Below are 23,606 nucleotides of genomic sequence, written 5' to 3'. Positions count from 1 at the left end.
GAATTGGGACCTCTGTCATTGCATCTCCAACAAATCTGTCTCCCACCTCCAAAGCAGTACATTGTCTGCTTACTTATAATATACCCATCCCCTTTAGATGTGAATGCCACACACTCATCCTCCAGCTGCATCTAGGTTGGGTTGTAACCTCGATATGGCACAACCCTTGTCGTCCAAGGAAAGGCACATGCTGATTGCCCTGACCTTTGCCTGCCTCGACTCTTTCTTAGCTCTGGGTGAGGATAGCCTTGCATCTCACCACTGAACAGCATCCTTTCCTTCTTGCACCATGCCAAGCATGTCTGTAGGTTTCAGAGGTGCCCCAGCCTCGGTTCCCTGCTGTCATGTAGCTGGTTACGGCAGGGGGGACCAGGAGAGTGGCAAAGTATGCTGAGAACAGGACTGTTTACAGTGCCCATCACAAACTGACCCTTGAAGCCCTCTCCTGCTCAGTTTCCTCTCTCTGAAACAGATATCAAATCATCTACCTGCATCTCAGGGATGTCACTGAGATTCATCACCTGCTTTCTCATGAGCAGTGTAAATGTGAAAGTGGCAAGAATCATTATCCAAACATACGCTTCCTAAAACCTTGCATGAGACTGTCACCCTCCAGCATTTTTAGACAGGAATTTTTTTACCACTTCCTGGGGGAGCAGGGGAAGGAGATCCACGTCTTCACGTTTGGAAACCCTAATTCGGATGGGACCCTGGGGTGCAACAAAAACTGAAAGTGCCAGTAGGCATGAAAACTGGCTCGGCAGCAGATGGCTTATATCTTTTTTTGGTGTAACAGGAAAAACATTTAAAAATTCTCACCAGCCCATCAGCTAAAAAGAGGTAAACCAAAATAAAAATACCGAGTACCTACTGAACATGAGTTCAGATCAGATGATAGTACCAGTTTTACCCATGGATAGATGTATCCTATGTATACATCTCTCTATATCCTATGTATCCTATCTATAGCAGATCCTATGTATCTACTATAGTAGACATATATAGTGTGTGTCTCCCAGTAACAAATCCATAAGTATTACAGGAGAGTATTGGAAAATTTAACTGGAATAACTTGATTTCTCTGCTTGTTAGTCTTCCAAATGAAGGGGGGTTTACAGACTGACCATCAATGCTATCTATATCCTATTTAGCCTAAAGCATACATCTCAGCTTAATTAGCAGTGTAAGCACTGAAGAGATGCCGAAGAGTGAAATAACAGCAATCATCTGGTTGTAGGGTGTATCAAGAGTTAAACGTTTTAGTAGGAAAGCACAGGCAGAGATTTATTTGCACAGAGCTTGGATCTGTTGTATTAATCCCTCACTTTCATAAGAATCAAATTTGAAGTAGAAAGAAAAAGAAAAATCCTATTGTGCTTAAATTAAAATCTCTTTTACTGGTGTCAAAGGGCCAGACCCAATCAAACTCTCTCATGTCTGCTTTTCTGTAGCAGAAAACTGTAGCAGATAACTCAACTGTATTTTTATTCAATCTGTATAAAAACTGTTTCTCCTGGTGTGGTTTGTTTCCCCTCATAAAAGCTAACACTTTAGCATATCACCAATTTTCACCACTAAGGCTTTTTGTGATGAAATACAACCTAGTGAATTGGTGCTTCTTTGTATAAAATAACTACCAGAACCAAGCCAGCATGCTGCTACCTCCATCCCTGCATCTCCCCTGGAAATACTCAGGTTCTCCCAGTATGATATGGTCATAATAAACGCTGAAATCCATTCCAGTGGATGGATTTGACTTCGCTGTTCCACGAGGGAACTAATACCAAAATGTATCAATCAGCTTTAATACTCAGAGAACTGCTAGACAGGTTAAACTCTTGGGAAGATACATATGGGGTGATTCTTGGAAGGCTCTTAAAGCAGCCTCTAAATTTCCTGTGTGTGATGCTGGTGTATGCAGTGTGGGGCACTGCATGACCGGCACACCAGGTACAGATGTGTGCTATTGCATAGATCAAGCACCAGAGGAGATGGCATGTGATGTTGTGTTGTGCTGCAGCATGATTACACACATGGTGATAGCACCCTCAGTTTGGCAGTGAGGGAACAACTATTTTCTCTGGTCTTGGTGACAGAGGGATATTTCCTCTTTTAAAAAGTGTTAGTTTTCTCTTAAGAAACTTTTCCATGGCACATTAGAAAAAATTTAAGGATTGGCACTTAGCACCAGCAGCAATCACAGTCTGTAACATTGTAGATTTCTAGGACAAGCTTAATCACTCACTGGCCAGGGCTCAGGCCCACTGTAAGCAGTGGGACTTTTCTGCTCATTTTGTGGATAAAGAAAGTGATCTGACAACCAGCGATTTCTGTAACACATAGCAAGAGCATATGAATAACTGCTTCAAAATCTGGACTACCTCCAGATATTTCTCTACCATGCCTCTGTCTGTAAAAACCTGCCATTCTTTCTCTTTCCCTGGAAGACTGTCATCAAGAAGTAAAAGCAGGAGGTCCAAGGGCAATTCATAAACTAGCACAGGCTGGAAGAAGCTGGATCATTTCAGTATTACATGGTTTGTGGACTGGACTTGGGTAAGTGCACCATCAATGCCAGTAGCTCTAACAAATCTTCATCTGGTGTAAACCGGTGCAGCTTCAAAAACAATCAGTGGAGCTCGATTCACTTTAATCAGCTCTGGAGGTGGCTGTCTCTTAAGCTTTTTTTTTTTTAACATCTCCAAGCACCTGAATAATAGTAAAACAGTAAGACTGGAGGGAAGTGGGAAGTAAACCCAGTAAAGAGGATTAACGAGAGTTGTTTGGTAAATAAGCAACTGAGATGGGGGAGAGAGGGACCTGCAGTATGTAATCCTATTTGTGCAGCTCACTGTTGTGTCAGAGTCTGTGAGGGGAGTAAGATATTTACATAAAAGGGAAAAATAAATCCCTGGCTCCCTGTACAAAATTGAGATTCTGGAGCCATCTCTCAAACCTCGAAGGGGAAAGCAAAGCTGAGCATCCAAGTCTCCGTGCCAGCTATGCAGCTGGGCAGGAGGTGCTTCGAATGGTTTGCCAATATCTGAAAAACCTGTACTTAGTATCTCCAGAACATCCATACGGTCTGAGATGACCCATGAGCAGCCCATTGTGCCTAGGGATGTGAATCCTTGGCTCTGCTGGATTTTAGGTAAGATGGATACCTCTGCTCTCAGATGTACCACAGGGTTTGCTGCCAAAGAGCCCTCTTGCTAAGTCAGCAGAGAAAGCAGGCTGATGATAGCAAAGTTTTACATGATATACCTTTTACTCACTATTCTAACTTTGTCAAGCCACTGTTTTGTATGTGTCCCATAGCCTGAGAGAAAGGTACCATAAATGCCTACATAGGCACTTCCTTAAATAGGCGCTGAGTTCACCTTCAAATAGTAATTAAATGGAAGAAAACATTGTACTGAACTAAAATGACAGGTCATACTTAAACTGTCTTAAAATTCATTGCTCAGGTATTTTCTAGGGTATTCAGCATTAGCGTCTGATTTATGGACCCTGTATACTGCAAGGTCTAGTTTCGGTAGCAGGAGCAGGGTTCAGAAAGTTGGTTTTGTGTGACAAAATGAGGCAGGTGCTTGCAAGGGGAAAACACAGAGGCTTGTTTAAGGAGAGTAAAAAGTGGGATTTGGAGCTGTGGTGAGCTGCTGTGTGTAGAAGAGAGTGTGCCATAGTGCAGGGGTGTATGTCCTGCTCAGCAGGCCATGGCCCCACACCTCTTGCCCGGCCCATTTTGTACCACTCACTCCCCAAAGAGCAAGGACTGTAGTCCTCCACATGGCCATTTCCTATGAGAAGCACTGAGGCTGAGCGCAATCTAGTCCAAAATCCTTACTAATTGCAACAAAGCAATGCTTTTCCATGTGGGGAGAGAAGACAGAACAGTGTCCTAAACTTATTTAATCGCTTTGAAGTGGATATTCGTGGCATGGCTGATGGCAGACAGGTCAAGGTGCATTGAGATTGTTAATCTCTTCTATTGTCCTTGACACATTAGAAGGGTTTGTACTGAAATGGTGCCTTAATTCTCAGCAGATGGCTGGAAAGACGGCAATTACTCAGAAGATAAAGCGAGATAGTTGGTGGAAAAGCTGGGTTAAAAAGTCCTGTTTGAGTGGGGGACACTCAAAGGGAAGAAGGTCTATGGGGTGGATCTGTGAGTCTTTGATACAATTCCCTGACGCCAAACCAGTTCAGCACTGCAAAAGGGGTCAACCCCTAAGAAGTGCCATTCAAAAGGGAATATGGTCTTCATCGGGAAGACCTGGGAATGTCACTGAGGGCAGTTGAAAGAAAGACAAACTTCAAAATTTTGAAGAGCAAAGAAGACAGTCACACTGTAGCCTGATTATCTTTTCCACTGCCTGAATGTTGATGCTTATCAACAACAGGATTCGCATCTGGGGCTGAGCACCACTGTCCAGGTTTTCTGCCACCTCTAACCAAAGCCCAAAGTCCCCATGTGTTGCGTAGCCTCTGTGCCTAATCATCTCCCAGTGGTGAATTTACTGCCATCCTTGGAATGAGGTTGCAGATGGTCTACTAACGACAATTTAAATACCCTGAGCAACCAATCTTTCTGCAGGAGATCCCATTTTTTAACCATCAGGAAATGAGTTCATAGAGTCACAGAATGGTTGAGGTTGGAAGAGACAGCTTGAGATCATCTAGTCCAAACTCCTGCTTTAACAGAGTCACCTAGAGCAGGTTGCCCAGGACTGTGTCCAGCTGGGTTTTGAATATCTCCGCAGATGGACAGTCCACAGCCTCTCTGAGTTCTTGTTGGTTTTCTTGAGTTCTTTCAAAGCTATCACTATTTCTTAAACTAAATGTAACTCTGCTTGGTGAAAACTGAATGCTAGTACAAGGAAAATCAGTTGTTTTTCCAAACAGTGTTGAAGTCTAGGTGTTGGCTATGTAACAATTTCCAGGGTAGTATATGCATGACAAGCTATTGAACAGCTTTACAGCTTGACCCAAGCCCACTGGAGATGCCAGAGCTCTGCTGTATTCATTCTGCTGATTCAGTGGCATCATTGGGGATTTTGGATAGGGGATTAATAGTTGGCGCTGCCCAGTGTTTTTTGGGTGCATCAAGACAAAAAAGGGTTGGCCTAATTTTTTAAGTAGCATAGCAAAAGTATTGCTACTACTTGTTAGCAGGTTCATTTGACAGATCAAAGGATGATGAGTAAAATGCTCAAAATAGCCTTTCGTTCAGAGACATGGCTGAGCCAAGCCACATGGGCAGTGCTGTGCAGGGAAGTTTGCTTTACTGTTGCCTGTGCAGTACATGTCGGTCAGATAAGCAGGAATATCTGCTTTTCAGTACTGTCAGTCTGGGATTTTTATAAGCACTACATGTTTGCATAACTATTATAGGGCAGGATTTCTCTCTCTCTTTTGAGTGACACCAAAGTCACATTCTGCTAGGGAGAAAGTTTGCTGTCAGAAACAGATAAAATGCTCCACTGTTTCTCATAACTGGGAACACTAGAAGCCTTCAGGAGGCTTTAGTCTTTAGCATAAAACAAGCGGCCCAAGTGTTTCACAGAACACTCTCCTATGGATCATTTTTCACTTGTTCACTCCTAATTTGTGATGTATTGACAAAGATGTGAACAGAAATCTATAGAGCATTATGGTCTATCCTGTGATCAATTAACTTTTCACTGTGACCAGAAACAAACTTGCCATTTTTCTGTTATCTACCACAGATGAGGGTACCACATTGAATGGGCAGAAGTCTTACAGTAGATTCAAGTATTGTACAGTTACTGCCTCAGTGCAACTCTAATTTTACAGGCTCATGCCAGCATATAATGCTCATGCTGGTCTAATTGTCTTGGTCAAAATATTCCCGATTTACCCCAGCACAATTAGAAGATACAAGTGGATACTAGAGCTTTGAAACATACAGGAGAGTTGCCAGGTTTACCATGAGTTTTTCATTACATTTTTTCCTGAAGCCATAACTTCTGAAGAAATCTGAATAAATATGAGGGTTCTCTTTCACCTACTAGTCTAAAAACCGATTTTAAACTCAAGGCTCTTACATATTCAAAATCCTACAAAGCAAAGAAATATAGTTTTCTTAGAAATTAATTTAATTTTTAAATCAATCATTTCTACAAGCTGACAGGAGGGCATTTGTGGCTGACCCTGCTGATGAAAAGCCACAGCTGTGGCTCAGGTGTACCCGGCACAGTGTGCAGGGACACTTGAAGAAAGTTTTTGGCTTGATTATCTGGGATATCTGAGCTTAGGACTGTGTTTATTACAGCCTGCAAGAACGCAGCAGCAGCACCCTGGGGTGCCTGGGACAATCTTTTTTATGACTCAGAGGAAATTGTACCCATGGTAGTGGGGTGGGGGTGTAGATCTGTTACTCCAGCTCTGTTTCGCCCAGAAATTCCCTCTACACAACAAGAATCCCATAGGAACTTCCTGGGTGCCTTTATTGCCCCCTTTTTTCTTTCCACGAAGGATTTGCAGTGCATCTGGAGTAAAAGCAGTAAAGCCTGGTTTCTCCAGTGGCTGAACAACTGCAGCTCCCGGTGGGTTCAGCAGATATGGTGGATTTGCAGGAGCTCTAGAACCCCATAAGTTAGAACGAGAAAGCCAGAAAAGTGTGGAAATGCCCCAGCAGTTCCCACACGTGCCCCATGCTGCCCCAGGCAGGCTCTGCTTTGGGGTGACAAGAAGCCAGACCTGACCCTGGAGCACCTAAGCACTAGTCAGTCCCCTACCCATCACACACATCTGACCAGCTTCAAGATGCTCGAGGCTGTTCAGCACAGCTCTCAGTCCTGTGCGCATGCCCCGTTCCCCTCCAGTCTCTGCCTTTTCTTGTTTTCCACAGAGCCTTGGTTACTGCATTACCCCCACGTTGCCCCAGATTTGACCACACAGCAGATACCCCCTTCCTGCCTCACCTTTTGGCACACTTCTGGCCAGCAACCTTGGTTTGGGCCCACCCTTGGCTCCTCTAATTCGTGGCTTTTGCTGACTTTGATTTTGATGCCTGGCTCTAATCTGGACTTCTGTGTGCAGAGACGCTGGGGAAAGGTATAGCTCAGGGAATGGCAAGAGCTGCGCTCGGATGCACTTCCTCCTGCGCAGGGTCCTCCTGTGCGGCATCTGACCACAGCACCATTATTTCACACTGTGATTTATGTGCATTAGTTTAACACCTTTGTTTGTTTAATTAGTTACAACTTGGTGTCCAAACAAGATCTCATCTTTTCCATGCCCTAGCTGAGAGCAGGTGTTCATAAAGGAAGGCTGAGGGGTGCTTGTCCCCACCAGCTGGTTCAGGGGTCCCCACTGCTCTGAAGCGAGGTCACATCATACACGCTCCTGCCTTGCTCTGCTGTTTGCTGCCATGCAGCCACACTGCCCGAGGCACAAAGGGTGCGGGCAGTGTCCCCCTCTGCAAAGCTGCAACACTCCTCGAGTGCACATCGATCACTTGCAGCCACCCTCAAGCCCCTGCATCTGTGCTGCCGCCACTTGTGTGGCTGCACGCTCTGATTTCTGCTACCTCTGTCCTTCCTTCTCTGCACCCCCCATACTTACTGCTAAATATTTATAATGCTCCCGGGTTGCTAAGCAGCGTACAGCTCCCCGCTCGGGAGAGCCTTGCCATGAAGGTGAGATGCAGTAGGTCAGCATGGGCAGAGCTGGGGGTGGGAGAAGAGGGCATCTACTGGGGTGGTCCTGCTCTGCCACACACTTACCTTGCTCTGACTCTGGTGTCCCCTCCAACAGCAGGCACGTCGCCACCCTCTCCAGTATGTCTGGGCTGGAGAACGATGCTCCTGGTTTGTCCATCTCAAAGAGCTGGCTAAATAGCCATGTCAGAGTGCACTTGTGGAGATGAGCATTGCAGCATCCATTCCCCAAGCTAAGGCCAGGTGATGGAGTGAAGCACTAACAAGGTGCCTGATGTAAAGGGTCTGATCCCAGCTGTGTGCAAGGCAAGACTGGGAAAATAGGGACATTCCTCATTCTGGCCTTTGAAAAGAGGTCCCAGATGAAGAAATGGTGCCTTCTTTGGTGTCTGCTTTTTAAGGCAGTAGCATGAAACCTTATGAAAGATGTTAACACACCCAAGCAGCAGGAACTGCAGGCTAATCTAGCTCTTTCAGTTGCTCTGAGCCCTGGGAAGCCAGCATGGAGACTAGTTGAACTCAAATCCTTCCTCAGAAATTGTCCCCAGTTACAATTGTCTAAAGCCACTTAGCTCCCAAACTGCACAAAACCAAATCTTTGTGTAGACATCAAGATGTGGAGGACTTGCTGGTTGCTCTGCCTCTGCATGGACTTGCCCCATTGCACACCTAGAGTATGGGAAGGCTGGGACCACTTTGTGCAGTCCACTTACAGTGGGTTTGCTTTTAGCCTGCAAAGAAAGAGCAGGGTCTGGCTCTGCAGACTCTTCTTTGTGAGTGAAGAAAGTCAGAAGCAGCTGCCTGGAAATCAGTGGTCTTATTCTAGTTGGTGACAGAGACAGATTACCTCAAATGCAAAGTGATCTAGACAGTTGCAGAGGTCAGTTCATTTTACAAGTTTTAATTTTCTTCTCAGCTCCTCGCGTTTATTTGTGTTGCAGATACTCTTGTATTAAAGACATTTCTATAACAGAAAATCTGCAGGTTCCTCTGCGCAGAAATTAATCACTACTATTTAAATAATTTTGTGAAATTCTATTTAAATGATTCTGTGAAATAGCAGTAGCCTTGTTCTTCTCTGTGGATCAAGTCCATCGTTCAAGTTGTTGCCTATGTTTGCAAGGGATCAAATAGCAAGGTAGTTAATCTACATTCAGCAAAAAGTCTGGGCACAAAGTAGCACAGGAGATCAACTTTGTTTTGGGGATGGAAAAGTCCAGTGCCTAAAATGGCAATATCTAGAGTCTCTTGGCTGGTGAGAGACACGCTATCCTGCAGATAAAGCGAGAGAGCAGTGAAAAGCAGCCCTTGCTCATCTCTCCTCTCCACCACCTTATTATTCCAGCCCCGTGTTTTTCCATTACTGATGCCAACCCTGACCTGGGTTGCACAGGACACCAACAGGCAGCCAGTTTGCAGACATGGTAGGGGGTTCCTGCACCCTTCCCTCCTCCACTTCCCTCCAATACAGATATCTTTTTGTAAGGACAACTTGCAACTGGGAGCCCAGCTAAATAATAGTTTATAAGTGTCTTTTACTGGCCTCACTGTAGCTGAGCAGAAACAGTTAGGTAGTTGTCATCTCTTGTTCAAAGTGTATGTTTAGATGTGTTGTCTATATAAAAAAAGCAAGGTATTGATCAGGATTGGTACAGCTGGGCACTTGAAAAGCATGTTGCTCCACATTTCCTAATTAATGTTTGTTAAGCACTTTGAAGATAGATAGAAAGTATTGAATCGTGATAGGTGTTGTTCAACCTGTTCCAGAAAAAAATGGAGCATTTTAAAGGACTAAGAGAAAGATCTCAGTGTGGGCTTCCACTGGTGTTTTTGTATTACTGAGTGGCAGATAAGCAGAGGAGTGTTTGTTGCCTTCACGCCAGCACCTGTGAGAACGTGCATGTCTCAGTTTTGTGGGGGTCACGGAGAGCTGTCACAGATGCATGCAGAAATGAAGGAACAAACCTGCACGTGCGTTCAGCTTGTGGGCACAAAAGCCCAGAGAGCGCGCACAGTCCAGTTTGGGGGCAGCCTTAAACTTCTGTCCATCATTACACAAGCTCCATGACTTTGATTTTAGTGAGACACCAACATAATGCCCCTACTGCAGGAATGCATCCAGTCTGCACTAGTCTGGAGGATATTCACAGGAGGGCTCCGGGGAATGCTACTCTCTTCCCCCTTCCAATCTGCATGAAATGGAAATCAAAGCAAATTAGGAGAGTGTACTGCCTTCATTATCCAGCTGTTACCTATTCCCAGCCATCACCTAGACCTGGGTGCCGTAGTAGAGCAACACACCCCGTGTCCAGCCCTGACTATAGGTATTGCCTTGATCAACGAGAATCAACCCCAGGGAAACTGAGGCTGCACACGAAGTTCCGTGAAATGATTTCTCCTGTTACATTGGTAGTTTCAGTTCCCTGAAGCAGTCAGTATTCATTCTTTGATTCTTCAGGGTAGCAGCCTAGACATCTCAGTAATACGGGACTGGAATAAGACCCTTGGGTCACCCTGTCCCCAGTATTGTGGGCACTGTGGCATTTGATCCTTTCCGTAAACATATCCGTCTCCTTCTTGAAGCTCTGTAGTTTTCCCTCTCTCCCTTCTACCTCCTCCAGCAGTCCCAATTCAAACCATTCTTCTGAGAGTAAAAGAACCTTGTTTGCATCTCCAGCCTAAATTTACCCATGTCTACTTTCCATTTCTTCCCTTCGAATACCCTTTTCCTTTCCTGGTGTTCCCTGAGACCAATCCCATCCCCTCTTTCTTTTCATTAGACTAGATTGTTCAAGCTTGTTTATTGTCTTCCATAAGAAATTAGAACAGAAATTTGAGGTGGCTTCTCTCTTTAAATTATAGACTTCTTAGGGCAGATCCTGTCTAATGCAAGAGTTACATATAACTGATTATCTGGGAGCTACATATATATTGACAATCCCAGGCTGTTTCTGCATTGGTTGGCAGAGAGTGGTGTGCCGTGAACGGAGCTCCATGAATGTACCTTAGCTGCCTACACTGCCCTGTGGCAGGACAGGCCTTTGAGGGGCAGGAGCATGCCCAGCTCATCCCCAAAGGACACTGACAGTGCACAGCACACTGCCAGGCACGGCCATGGCTGTGGCCATCCTCCAGACATGTTTTGGCTTTGTTCGGAGCAGGGTGCCTTCATTCCATGCATCTAATATGGGGTTTTTTTTGTCTTTTCTCTTTTTTTCATCTAGTGGCTGTTTGTCAGGCTGAAAGGCTGGCAACAGGAGCTCATTTTTTTACATTAGGCCCATTCATTTTTTTCCTTTTGTCATCAGAGCATACCGATGATGTATTCTGCACTGAGAACACCCGATGGATAACGTCAGCTGTAATATCCCTCTAGACAAGAAAACCTTTTAAAGATCATTACAGGGAATGCAAAGAATGGGTTGTAATGTGAGGGGTCACTGAAAGTACTTTTATCAATTACGTCGGTTAATAGTCCAGTATCCTAACAATAAAGCTGCTTCTCTTCCTTAAGATGGGGTTTGTGTAGGACCATAATTCTGAAGTTAGCTTAATTGAAGACCTAGTAGGAAACGTGACTGCTTCACCTTAGTCTCCCAGGGTCAGATCTTCCTCTGTAACATCAGAACGAATCCTTCTCAAGTCCAACGAAGTCTGTGGAATTACTCTAGCTTTGCACTGCTGAAAATAAATGAAGACTAAACTCCACTTCTTAAATTTCACATGTGGCTCAGCAATCTATTGCAATTACTTGCAATCTGAACAGGCCAAATCCCCCCTTCAGATATACCCAGAGCTACTTCAGCAGGCTGCGATAGATGCACTTCTGCAGAAAGAGATCTGCCTACCACATTTTGCAGCCCCAGCACACCGGCTCAGGGAACCTCTAAGTGCTGATGAATGGCTGCAGAGCGGCTCCCTATGGATTTATTTTTTTTCCTGAGAGAAGCACTCAGCAAAGGCTAGATCTTCAATCCATGCACAGCGAGGGGGATTTGACTATCACAGGGGAGTGTGAAACACCTCAAAACAGAAATCGCCCACATGCCTGCAGGGCTTCTTAAATATACTTCAGAAACTGGCCAGCTAAAAATGGCTGTGAGGGAGAGCTGAATTAGCTGTAAATTGCAGACTTGAAAATGCTCATGTGAACAGCCAGAAAAGAAGACACTCTCCTTAGGAGATGGTATCTTGGGGCTAGATCAAAGCCTATTGATGCGACTCGACTTGCAGTGCTGTGAAAGAGACTTTCCCGTTTTACATAACAGTCCTAGCACTGTGCACTTGTACAGATCTTCTCCCCTTCTCCACCTGCAAGAGAGACAGAAAAGGTCTGAAGATGTTCAAAATTGTATGCTTACTTTCTCCCGTAAATCTTATTTATCAGCTGACCACTAGTTTTGTTTGGCTAAGACTGAAGTACTCAAAGGTCTCCAGGGAAAGAACAGCCTTTTCTGATTCACAAAAGACACCTCTTTTTTTTTTTTTTTTTCTCCTTTTTTTTTTTTTTTTTTTTTTTCACAAAGAGCAAAGGGACAATGCAGTTTGAGGAAGGAGACCTCCATCAAATGTCCAGAACTGAAAGTAACCCAATATACATAGTCCTTCCAAACAGTGCAGGTAATATCATCCAGTTTACCTAGAAGACTTTCTAGTTTGGAAGAGTAAGTCAAAAACATCACATTTTGGGATAATAAGTAATAAACACTGAGGCAAGACAGTTTGTTTATCTTTTAGATGCTGGACTATCTAACTTACTAGACAGAAGATGGAAATACAGGGAATACATGTAAAAGCCTTGGGAGACTGAGAGTATTGCACATTGGTCCTTGACAAACATTGACCAGTAGTGAGTGCATTGCTGAAAGTTGTCCAGATGGAGCTGCTTTTTATTATAACTGTAAAACATTTGCTTTGTACATGGGAAGTAGTTGAGCCAGTAACCTCTTCCAACGAGGAATGAATAGTATGCTGCTTGTTTTCTGGGCAGATAGAAGGTCCACATATGGCTTTTAACTAATTTAATAGAGAAAAACTAAGGTTTCAGAGAATTTTCATCATTAGGGTTTCTTCTTTGATTTCTATCTTTACATTGTCAAATAAAAAATATCCAGATTGAATTTTTCTGGTCCCTCTGAGACAGTCAAAAGGAGAAGTCAGAATGTGACTCTCTTTCCACGACTCTGAAAACCATCTCCAGAGAAGTATCCTTCTTTAACATGAGCCCCCTTATATCTGGGCATTAGCGCCAGGCTGGCCAGCCCCAGTTAGTCATTAGGCAAGGCTCATGGTGGACAGTTGCACAAAAATTCAGTGGCTATGTCCCAGAAAGCAACTCTTGTCAGTGCACTGAGCCCCTCTAGCAGGCGTCCTGTTCACAAACCAGTCTTAGAAAGCAAGTTCTCTTCTCCCACCAGTTCCTGTCATGGGAACTGAGTCAGCTCTGATGGCTGATGGCCAGCATGAATCAAATGGCTCTTTGATGAATGCCCCCAGTACCGAAATGTAAACAACCTCCATTCACCTTCTTTATGATCATATAAACATTCAGGTTACTGGGAGAGATGGTCCAGTAACTGAATAACATTACAAGACATTCTTCCATTCCTAACCTGTATCTGCTAAATAAGGATGTTTTTGAAGTGTGACTGCAGCCCACACATCATCTTGTCTGGGCTTCCAGCAGTGAAGTCTAGCCAAGAGCTCTAAACATAGCTGCCACAGGTACTGCTAGCATCCTAACCCAGGAGATGAAGCTGAGTGAAAATACACCCACCAGGTATTTACCCTGTTTCTTGGACAACTTTTGTAACCCAGGAAGAGGCTGCTGCTGTTGGATCTCTACTGGTATATCGGTAGCTTTGATATTTCTGCTGTGCACTGTGGGCACATCAGGATAGACCAATCCTATGAAGCAAATGGGTATGATGTCATTTGAGACCCAGTTTCATTGAAAATCATTAATTTTTATGTGTTAATAGCTAATGAAATATTCATTGGTATGAAGAAGAGCTTTGAAGTCGTTGCACGTATAAGTGATACATCTTCAGCTCTCTGATTTGCCTCCTCCCCTCTGCCGTTTTGCCCCAGGGATCAGCAGGCACACGCGCGACCTGGCGCCTGCCGCTGCCAGCACAGGACGGGTGGGCAAGCCGTGGTGATGCTCGCCGGTAGAGCTGCCTGTGCTGTGACATGCAAAAGTGGGGCTGCCCACAGAGCTTGCTAGCAGCTTTGTCCATGATAGGACCCACCTTGAGGTGAAACTGCTTTGAGAGGAGACACAAGTTTTTTATGTATTACTAAAAGCACTTTCATGAGAGGAACTGAAAACACAAAACGATTTTTAGCACAGATACCTTGTACATTGGTACAGGTACAGCTGTGCAAAGGCAGTACAGAGATGCCTCACAGCTTTCACTCTTGGTAAAATCTTTTATCAGTTGATACTGATACCCATACAATGAAATCTTTTTTTATACATATTTTTGCAGGTGCCTTTTAACTACAATTTACAATTTTGTACCAATGCTCAGGAAAGAGTGGAGTTGCACTGTGGTCTTCTGAGCACTGGGCATCTCCTCCAACAACACACAGCAGGGAGGGCAAAGCAGCCTTTCCTCCTCAAACTGCATTTTAGAAGAAGAATGACATGTTATTCCTGTTTTCTAAGAAACAGGGTAGGTGTTTCCCTCGGAGGATAATCCAGGGCAGCAAATCCCATGTGGAGGCAGGCGTCTCCTGGCAGTGCTGAGCTGGGTATGGGAGCCCCAGAAGGAGAGGAATTTAAGATCCCTTCATTTCTCTGCTGCCAGCCCAAGGTCACCCCCTCCTAGCTTGGCTGGGTTTCCCTGGGGCCCAGTCTTCCCAGATGCCGGCCGTGGTGCACTGGCACTCAACAGAAACGTTGCTATGAAGGTAGGCAGTAGGAAACAGGTCTGCAACGCTCAGGCTTGTCTTATGAAATCAGGTTTTATTCTTAACTCTTACCCCTTCCAAGCACAAAGCACCTTGAAGAGTAGGAGCATGTGGATTGCTTTGTGTCTTCTAAACTCTATTGCAGTTTACTCTTCTGGGCAAAACTTCTATTCCCATTTCTAGGTGATCTTATTCTCCTCAAAGCTTCAATAAGCCTGTAAGTAACAAGGAATAATAAAGTCTTGATTTAATGAATAGTCTGCTCAGCTTTGGCTTGATTTTGTCTGAAGTGTGTGCAAGTGAGACACGAGGTGAAACCCTCCCCTAGTACTCTACTGCACAACTGCCTTAGAGACAGTAGATCTATGCCAAATTTACACCAGTAGTCAAGGTGGCAGGGAGGGTTTTGTCAAATATGCCACCTGAGTTTTGTGACTAGACATGATGAAGGGCCAAAAACTGTCTCTCCTCTAAGGAATTTTCTAAAGACAGAACATACAAATTATGTTTGACTGTGCATCATTACGTTGACCTTTACACAGGACTCTGCAGAGAACTGGTACAAGCCAATATGACAAGCCAATATGAATTTCTTTGATAAATAAGATATATAATGTGATCAGAACGTCATCTGAAATTGAAGCTTGACATGTGAAATCCACTATTAAACGCCTGTTTGATGCTTTCTTGATTTTAGGACTCATGCAAATTAATGCATGCATGGTGGAGAGGTCATTACGGACCCTGACGCATCATTTCAGGCGTGTACTAAGCTGTACAGAGTTGCGTGTACCTTTCATTCACAGATGTTTGGCATGAAGAGTGCACCAATTTGTTTGCTAAACATCAAAGCACAATGTATAGCGAATCATACTGTAAAGCAATGCAAACCATTTGTTAGCGAACAGCCCGTTTCGCCTGCCACCAAGTGAGTATGTCACAGATACAAACAGTTCCCTACTCATTCCCTCACTAATTTGAAACATCACTTTCACCAACGAAGAGCAACCCTGGAATGGAAATGCATAAATACAGGGTCACAGCACTTCAGCTGAAAGGGGGCTTAGAGCATTACATGTAGGAAGATCATGCATAACCTAGTTTATCAGGCAGAAAATAGGACAAAAGGCCTCACCTTGGTGTGTAGGAGGAAAACTTCCATGCTTGGATCTCAACAGTGGATGAAATTCAAGGTAAAAAAGAGCTAGTGACACACAGAGCTAGTGGCACAAAAAGAGCTAATGCCCTGATGCAAAAGGGCAGTTGAAAAATCGCAACAGGCCAAAATGACTTTGCATATCTAACCACATAGGTCAGTTTTAATCACTGTGACAAGTGCATACAAGTCTGTCAAACCAGTCATTTAAATGGTGTAACTGAGGCAAGTTTGACCCCAAATCCATGCCTGACATGCATTTGGAAACAAATCGAGTGAAGGAGTTAAAGAGCGTTCTCCAGGCTTGAACTTTTGTGTCTGCATTAAATAAATAAATGCCTCAAATAGCCATTTCATTGAGAACCAAGAAAGTAGTTGCTCTGTTTTGCTAGCGCTAACCCTGAGCAGTTGATAAGGCAGAAGCAGAATCCTGATAAAATCTCCATTCCACTATTTGCAGGCTCTGAAAAAACACACTTCTAATGCATGCTAGTGCCAGTGGTGTAATATCACCGGCAACGTCTCCCGCAGTGCCTCCAGAGAGGTCTCACCATCAGAGGAGTCTCTGAACCTCCCAGGTCTGTGCTGGAAGACCAGCCTGGGGAGGGGAAAGAGCAAACGGCTGCTCTCGGGAAGAGAAAATGAAGCAAAAAAAGCGGGGAGGAAAGGGAAAAGAGTTTCAGGAGGACTGAAGAAGTCGGTCTTGAAATCACTTCTAGAAAATAGAAAAATGTAGGTAAAAATGAGAGGAAGACATTTTTTAACATGAAGAAAGAAGAGAAAAGCTAGACAGGGAAAGAAAATGGAACTGGAGAGGTGCAGAAAGACATAGGACACCAAAATAAAGAAAGAAGGGGTAAACAGGAGACAAACAGATAGCAAGTAGAAGTGGCCAAAATGTCTTCTTTTTTGACCATTCATAGAGCTGATTGTCAGGGTTGGAACTGGGGGGAAAAAAGGGAAAAAAAAGGAATTTTTGAAAACAGCAGAGGAGTTTAAAGACAGCCACACTATTTTTCCTGCCCAGGAAAAAATAAGAGAAGTATTGCCATCTGATTCTCTATTCCTCTTTTCAGGGATGTGGCGGGGTGGATGGGTGCTTTACAATGTCATGAAAGACAGAGCCGCAGAAGCTTGTGTCAGATACAGACAGGCACAGCATGTTAATGGCTGAAAAAGGGTTCAACAAAGCTCTTAGTCTCCCCTGCCATTTCCATTCTCTAACAGCTGGAATCACGGCTAATATTAACAAGCCTTAACTCTTACCAGCTAAAGAGCAGTGTAAGATATCACAATCAGAAGTATTTTCTTTGAGATTACAAGCAAAACAAGTATATCTTCCTGTAATAATTCTCCATAAATCTTTCACTAATACTTTGCTGAAATTCAATGTCATTAACCATTTTTTAATTAATTGTTGTTTGTTTTGTTAAACGATGTCAAGAACAATAGCACAGACCGACTGTTGTATTACATTTGTTTATCTGGTCCTCTTTTTGCCCTTAGAAGCACGTTAAGCTCAAAGCACTAATGTCTGAAATATCCGTGTGGAAAGCACAAAGTTTTTTCCTTCTACTATATGTACAGCTTCAGCTTTAAATAAAGGTCACACCACATTTGAGGAGAGAAGTTGCGGGGGAAACACTTACATGATGTAACATGGTCTGTTACAGGACTTATGCTCAGGTCTCCCTTTTCAGAGTCACTTTAAAATCCCAAATAAGATAATTTTGTTCCATGATGTGCAGATGCTTGTTAGATTTCTGCACTTGCTGGGCAGTTACTGAATTGCCTCACAATTAGCATTGGTGGTCCTGGCCTGTGTTACCAAATGGTGCCAGCGGCCACCAAGCAAAATAAAAAGGGTGGTTGGTGTTGGGGGACTGGTAGATCACAGCAGGCACCATGTTTCAGTCACTAACTCAAGACACCTCAAACATGAACATCGGTGTCTGGGCTAGTAAACTAGCCTTCCTTCACAGACAATGCAGAGAAACACGAATGCATTGGGCACGAAGCATCTGACTTATTTTGGGTATCCACTTTAAGCTGTTCTGAACTGTGTTTTAAAAGTACCTGTTTCTATCCATTGACTGTGAAGGTAGTCTGGGGTGGTCACCACAGATGTACATATCTACACTGGTCAGATGAGTCCTCTCCTAGTGACCACACATGGTGGTTTTATGATGACTGGTGAGTTGGGTCCTCAGTGGACATGACTGGTCATCATCCCAGTTTGAATGACGCTGCACTTTGAGGAGAAAGGCCCAGGACTGCCCCAAGGCAGACCCTGACCCAGTGCCCAAGCCTCCATTCCAGGGATGAACGTGGTGGTGGAGGGCTCTCCTTCCAGCAGCCTTTGTCTCATGCGACACCTCTATCTATACACAGGCTAGCACGGGGAGACCAACAGCCCATCAACAGGGTTTAGGACCAGACCCCTCATCTTCCAGGTGGATCACGAGGCTTGACAAAATTTAACTGCTGGTTTGACCTGTGTTCAGAAAGGGAAAATAAAGAGGAAAAGTTCAGTGTTATGATGCACCTTACATGTTCTTGCTTTCAATCTGTATTGACAAGGAAGATGTTTATCTCTGTTCTTTCTTCTCCCCCATCCTGCCTATACATCACTGAACCTGGGATCACTCAAGGAAACCAATGAGAAAAGAAGAGAACGGAACCAGTCGGGCTGAATATGCAATGACCTCCTCCCAAAACAACAAAACAGTTGATAACAATGCGGTCGTATAATCCCCAAAACCCCGCCGAGGCGCAGGAGGTGGTAAACTTTCAAAGCACACACATGGAGTATGCAAGGTGGGTGAAATAAGGCAACGAAAGGAGCTCTGTGGCCAAGGACTTCATTTCAGAAATAGCGCACGCATCAGTGATTCAGAAGAGAAAAGCAGGCTGCTCTTCAGGCTTGCTGCTTCTCCAAGGGAAGATAAAGTCGCCCACCCAGGCTGCCCGGAGACAAGGCCTCACAAAGGCATAAGCATTGCATGCTGCATCTCGTGAAAGCAATGCCTCCTGCTTCTTCTTCTTCTTCCTCTCCTCCTCGCACTTTTCAGTTTGAATTGAGTATCCACAAAAAGCTGATGAAATAGGGTCTTTTGAGGAGAAGGTGATCTGCCAGAGTGGCAGCAGCTTATTGTAAATGGGTCTGAGGGTCAAGGGTGGGAGGTGTCACCTATGTGCTTCTCCAGCCTGTGCAGTTTTCTACTCCTATACTTCATTCTTATCATTCTTATTATTTCATTATTAAAAAGGGAACAAAGATTTCTGTTAAGCCATCAAGCAACCAAAAATTGCACGAACTTGTGACTTATCCCAGGAAATTCATCTGCGGTCTGGTGACTATGCAATTTCCATGGCTGAAGACTTTTCAGGCAAAAGAAATCAAAATGTAAGATTTAAGCAATTAGCATTGCTATTGAAAGAGAGATATTGTTAAGAGGTGCTTTGGACGTTATTGCTTCATAATCAGCCTCCTTTTTTGCATCACACTTTATTTTTTATCTTTTAAAAAGTTCTTCCTTTGTGAAATTCTACACATTTCTCTGTTTTCATCACGCTGATACCTCCTGGAAACCCCTACAGAAAAGATGTTGTTTACATCTTGGCATGAGTATTTGGGCGGGATTGTGTTGAAAGGACTAGCAGCCCTTTGAAGTCCTCTTCATTCACTGATTAGTGTTGTTTCCTGAAAGTGTTGAGTCTCCTGAACTGACCCACTGAGGACATTGTAGGTCTGGCTTGGAGGACCACTTTTGAGGGTCTGGTAAGCTGGTTGTGCCCATGTTAACTCAGTCTCTGCCTCTCCTGGGCAGAGACTGCCGATCGTGCCAAATTCAGCATAATAGCTCAGTGTTGTACTTTCTGTGACATGGATTGCAGACTACTTAAAGCAAAGCTGAATCCACCCAAATTCATTTCACATAGGATCTCAGGTTAGACTCAGTAAGTAACCCTTAGTATAAAGGCGATGAGACTAGCCGAGACGCTGGTCTTTCCCCACCTCCTGAAAACTTTCCTTCGTGTCACACCTCCACATGTATGTCTCCATTTACCTCTCTGCTGAAAGTAGTGATGCAGTGAAAGACAAATTTCCACCCTGGCTTCTTGTCTGGACGTCAAGCTTCGATACCACTCGGTCTCCGTGTCTGTGAGTAACTCCCAGACTGCGCCCCAGCCGTTGCGTCCCTCAGTACTGCAACACACCGATGCTTTCAGTTTTATATAAGGATGTGCCTGAACTGCAGAAATCAACCCTTGATTTTGAATGCATTCCTGTCTGCGGTTGGTCTATTGCCAGGATGTAGAGTTTGGGCTGATGGTAGAGGAAGACGATGTTCTGCAGACCTTCCCTGAAACAGCTCCGGGATGTTCAAATCAGCAGTTTCAGCTCAGGCCCATCTCTAGTTTTCTATTACCTACTGAACAATAGGGTGTATGTAAATATAAGTATCTTTTCAATGATAAAATGAAATGCTGCTATATACTGCTGTTGAGGAATTTATGGAATTATTCATTTAGCTTTTCAGCCTGTCATCACTATGTAGAAGTTTAGCTACATAAAATTATTTTTTAAAGGCTAGATTTTCTTAAGAAGTGAATGCAATTACAAAAGTGAAAGGGAATAAGGAACCCTTTGCCCAAGAGTATGATCATTCCCTGCCATATTCATGTTGTGTGCTTGCACAAGACACAGTGATATGTTCTTAGATCCAAAGTGGGATTAAAATGACAGAATTTACACTTCGAGTCTAGTATCCCAAATGTTGATTGCCTAAAGCACTTAGCCCCTAAATACTATAATACAAATATTGCAAGTATATTTCTAGAATATTTTTTAAGCTATAACATTTATTTTGGTGTAGTTACCTATGTTTGCCTTTCTTTTTTTACTGCAGTTGTTTCTGCCTAAGTGTGGCATAGTTTGAGACTGGTTGCATGTTTAGCTGAGAGTATAAAGTATGAATGCAGATGAGTTTAGCATGATACGGGCTCAGGATTAGCACTTTCTCCTGAATGTTGTTGATTTTATTTATTTCCTGATACAGCTTTAAAGGCATGTTCTGTAAGGCCAAAATCACAAACGGGATTTGTAGCTCATTATGCCCATCCAAATGTGTCTGGTTTTGCAAGAAAAACTCTAAAGAAATGGTGACCAGACACTGTCTGAATTTCAGTGATGTCAATGGTAAAGTGTCCTCACTGAGAGAAAACCCTGGTGCATGACATACCCCACAAGCAAACCCACCCCAGGCCCCCTGAGGTCTCCTCAGTGGAACATAAGCATTAAAAACTTCATGGAAGGCAGGGAGGCAGGACATTTCAAGGACTGGGATCTACTTTCAACTCTGCCACTGATCTGCTGTTTACTAGCAAGTAATTTTGCCTCTCTGTGCCTCAGTTTACCCATCTGTATAATCAAGATAAAAATACTTACCAGCTCTGTGGCAGGATTTTCAGATATAGATGTATCCTATTTGCATAGGCAGATTTACACTATCATTATCTGCAACATGCTGACATTAAATAAACTTATTTGGGCACATCATCGCCATAATATTTCCTAAGCAAACATTCCCCAGTGTGCTTTTTTAATCCGTTGGCCACAGAAGAGCAGCAGCAGACAGGCTGAGAGCTGCTCCTCTGCTTGTCCAGAGCCTTCGCTCTCAGCACTTGCACAGCTCCACAGTGGGGAGAGATGGGAAATCCTGCACAGGATAGTTTTGCCTTCAGATTCCTGCCCAAGTACAGTTGACAACATATTGCACCAAAATTTAAGGTGATCTTCAGAAAGGCACTTGGAAAAGTATACTGGAAGCAGACGTAAGTCTTCAGAAAAGAGAGGCTAGAAAGGCGGTGTCATTGAGGAATGATTTCTGAAGTTTGCTGATGTGATTTAAGGTTGTGTTTAACACTCTACAGACTACCTGTAAAGCTTTTATAAAAGAGGCTTCTGTGCTTCCTTATTGTACTATAATTAAATACAAAGGGAAAGGAATAGGCTTGATGGTATAAGGTCACTGAGCAGTGACCCTGGATCTGGGGAACTGGCAATCCAAAATACAGCTTTACATGCATTTCGAGTTTATTTTTAACCACCAAAATATCAGGTGTAGAAAGGTCCTGATAGTTCCATTCACAAAATAGCCAGATCCCCAGCAGACAAAAAGGTGGCCAATTTCTACGCAGAAGTTAACTGCTCTGACCCCTCTGACCACCACCAGACAGACTCAGAAAACTGCTGTGTTCAGTCTGAGGGAGAGCATCAACTCAAAATTTCTTCTCAAGGATCACCACTAGCAGACACAAGCAGGGAATGCACTTTAAGGGCCTGAGCTGCAAAATGTTGAGTTTCCTCAGCCCTCAGCAGTGCCAGGAAGGTGGAGCTGAAGCCCCAGCCCTGCCGCCCGTCCTGGCTCAGACCCGACACAGTGGTGTGACCAGGAAAGCATCTCGACCTTGGATAGATGCTGCAAAAACAGACATGGAAGGAAAGAGGAGAGTACTAAGTATAAGATATAAATATATCAATATATATCTATACAGAGACCTAATTATCCAGTCTTGCATGCCATATGGTCACAGCATGTGAAGCAAGTGTGGGCCTCCTGCTCCAACCAGGTCATGACCATAGATGCTGCCAAGCAATGGAGAATCAGGCCTATGGTAGATATGTATTTACAATACTCCCTGCACCTGTACAAACAAAAATATATTATTTTAAACTGCAAAATAGTGTGTTTAAATCAATGCATGAATGTAAATATTCTAAGATCTGCCTTCTTGACTGTGTACCACATGTACAGATGAAAACGAATATTGTTTATAGGAAATCTGTATCAGTGGTTAAATGACTAAAGAAAAAAAATATCGGAATTAATGTTGTCATGTTTCTCAAACAAGCCATTAATGTATATTTAGTATTTAAGGATATTGCTCAATAAATATGTTCCATACCAAAAACTGTGTTGCATATACAGATTGTGCAGTACCCTATTTTAAAAAGGCACCATAATTAATTTTTATTTTAAATAAAAATGTACTTGTAAAAAGTTTCCTGTGTCCTGTCGGTTATGTAGCTGAGAACAGAGCCTACATGTTGAAGAGAAATGCTGAAGGGAGGAATGGCTGCGGTGCCTCTTCAGGCACTTCTCTGACTGCGCAAATGAACCCTGCTTCCTTGAACACTTTCTGTTCTGGTTTTGGAGAAGCTCGTGGCTGCTGCTCACACCTGTGGAGGTGGTTTCTGGTTCTGTCTCGCCTAACCTTGCAGTTTTAGTCCCACATATGTGCACTGCTGGTCCTTCATAAATGAAGGAATTAATTACACTCATACATTTCTGCAGCCCCCCAAAGCTCAAGAAACCCCTTCTCTTTATGCCAAAGGTGCTGCAAGTTTCCCTAAGAACATACTCTAGTTTTAGAGTGATTTCTTTATCTTTCACATAAAACTCCATACCGTTGTTTATTTTGGTGCAAGTGATAAAGTGCACCATTTTATATTCAAACCCCCTGTGTGGGCTTCACCCTCCCTTTTCCACACAAGAACAAAAGCAAATTACGGACCAGTCCTTCAGCAGACCAACACTGACTTACAGTTGCTAAACCTGGATCCTTTGGCTGGGATTCCCCCCTCACAGTTTTATGCCTTTACGAGACAGGGGTGAAGAGCACAGTCTGTGTGAGGTCCTCTGAAGCCAAGGGGCCATCGCAACCTGAACCCTCCTTCACAGCGGGGCTCTTCCTTGCCCCGCCACAGAGGGAGCCTCAGGTAACTCCCCAGGGACCTAAGGGAGGTCAGCTGAATACCAGCCAGGGGGTGGGAGGATTTTATT

General features: G+C 43.8%; 1 protein-coding gene across 4 annotated transcripts in view; it reads left to right on the top strand.

Moving 5' to 3' along the window:
• Window positions 1–22,826, top strand: part of PRIMA1 (proline rich membrane anchor 1) — a 56,443-nt gene extending 33,617 nt beyond the window's left edge. For 2 of the 4 annotated variants that reach the window (XM_087747589.1, XM_087747590.1), the window contains one exon: window positions 18,408–22,826. In XM_087747589.1, coding sequence (XP_087603715.1) covers window positions 18,408–18,507 — 100 coding nt within the window. In that variant the 3' untranslated portion in view covers window positions 18,508–22,826. The other 2 variants (XM_087747591.1, XM_087747593.1) reach the window with 2 other exon arrangements.
• Window positions 22,827–23,606: the final 780 nt, after the last annotated feature.

Source organism: Nipponia nippon, unplaced genomic scaffold, assembly GCF_047370975.1.
Source record: "Nipponia nippon isolate SJK-2023a ecotype South Korea unplaced genomic scaffold, ASM4737097v1 scaffold_11, whole genome shotgun sequence".
NCBI classification, from domain to species: domain Eukaryota; kingdom Metazoa; phylum Chordata; class Aves; order Pelecaniformes; family Threskiornithidae; genus Nipponia; species Nipponia nippon.
Note: the sequence above shows the minus strand (reverse complement) of the source record. Positions and strands in the feature narration are given on the sequence as shown.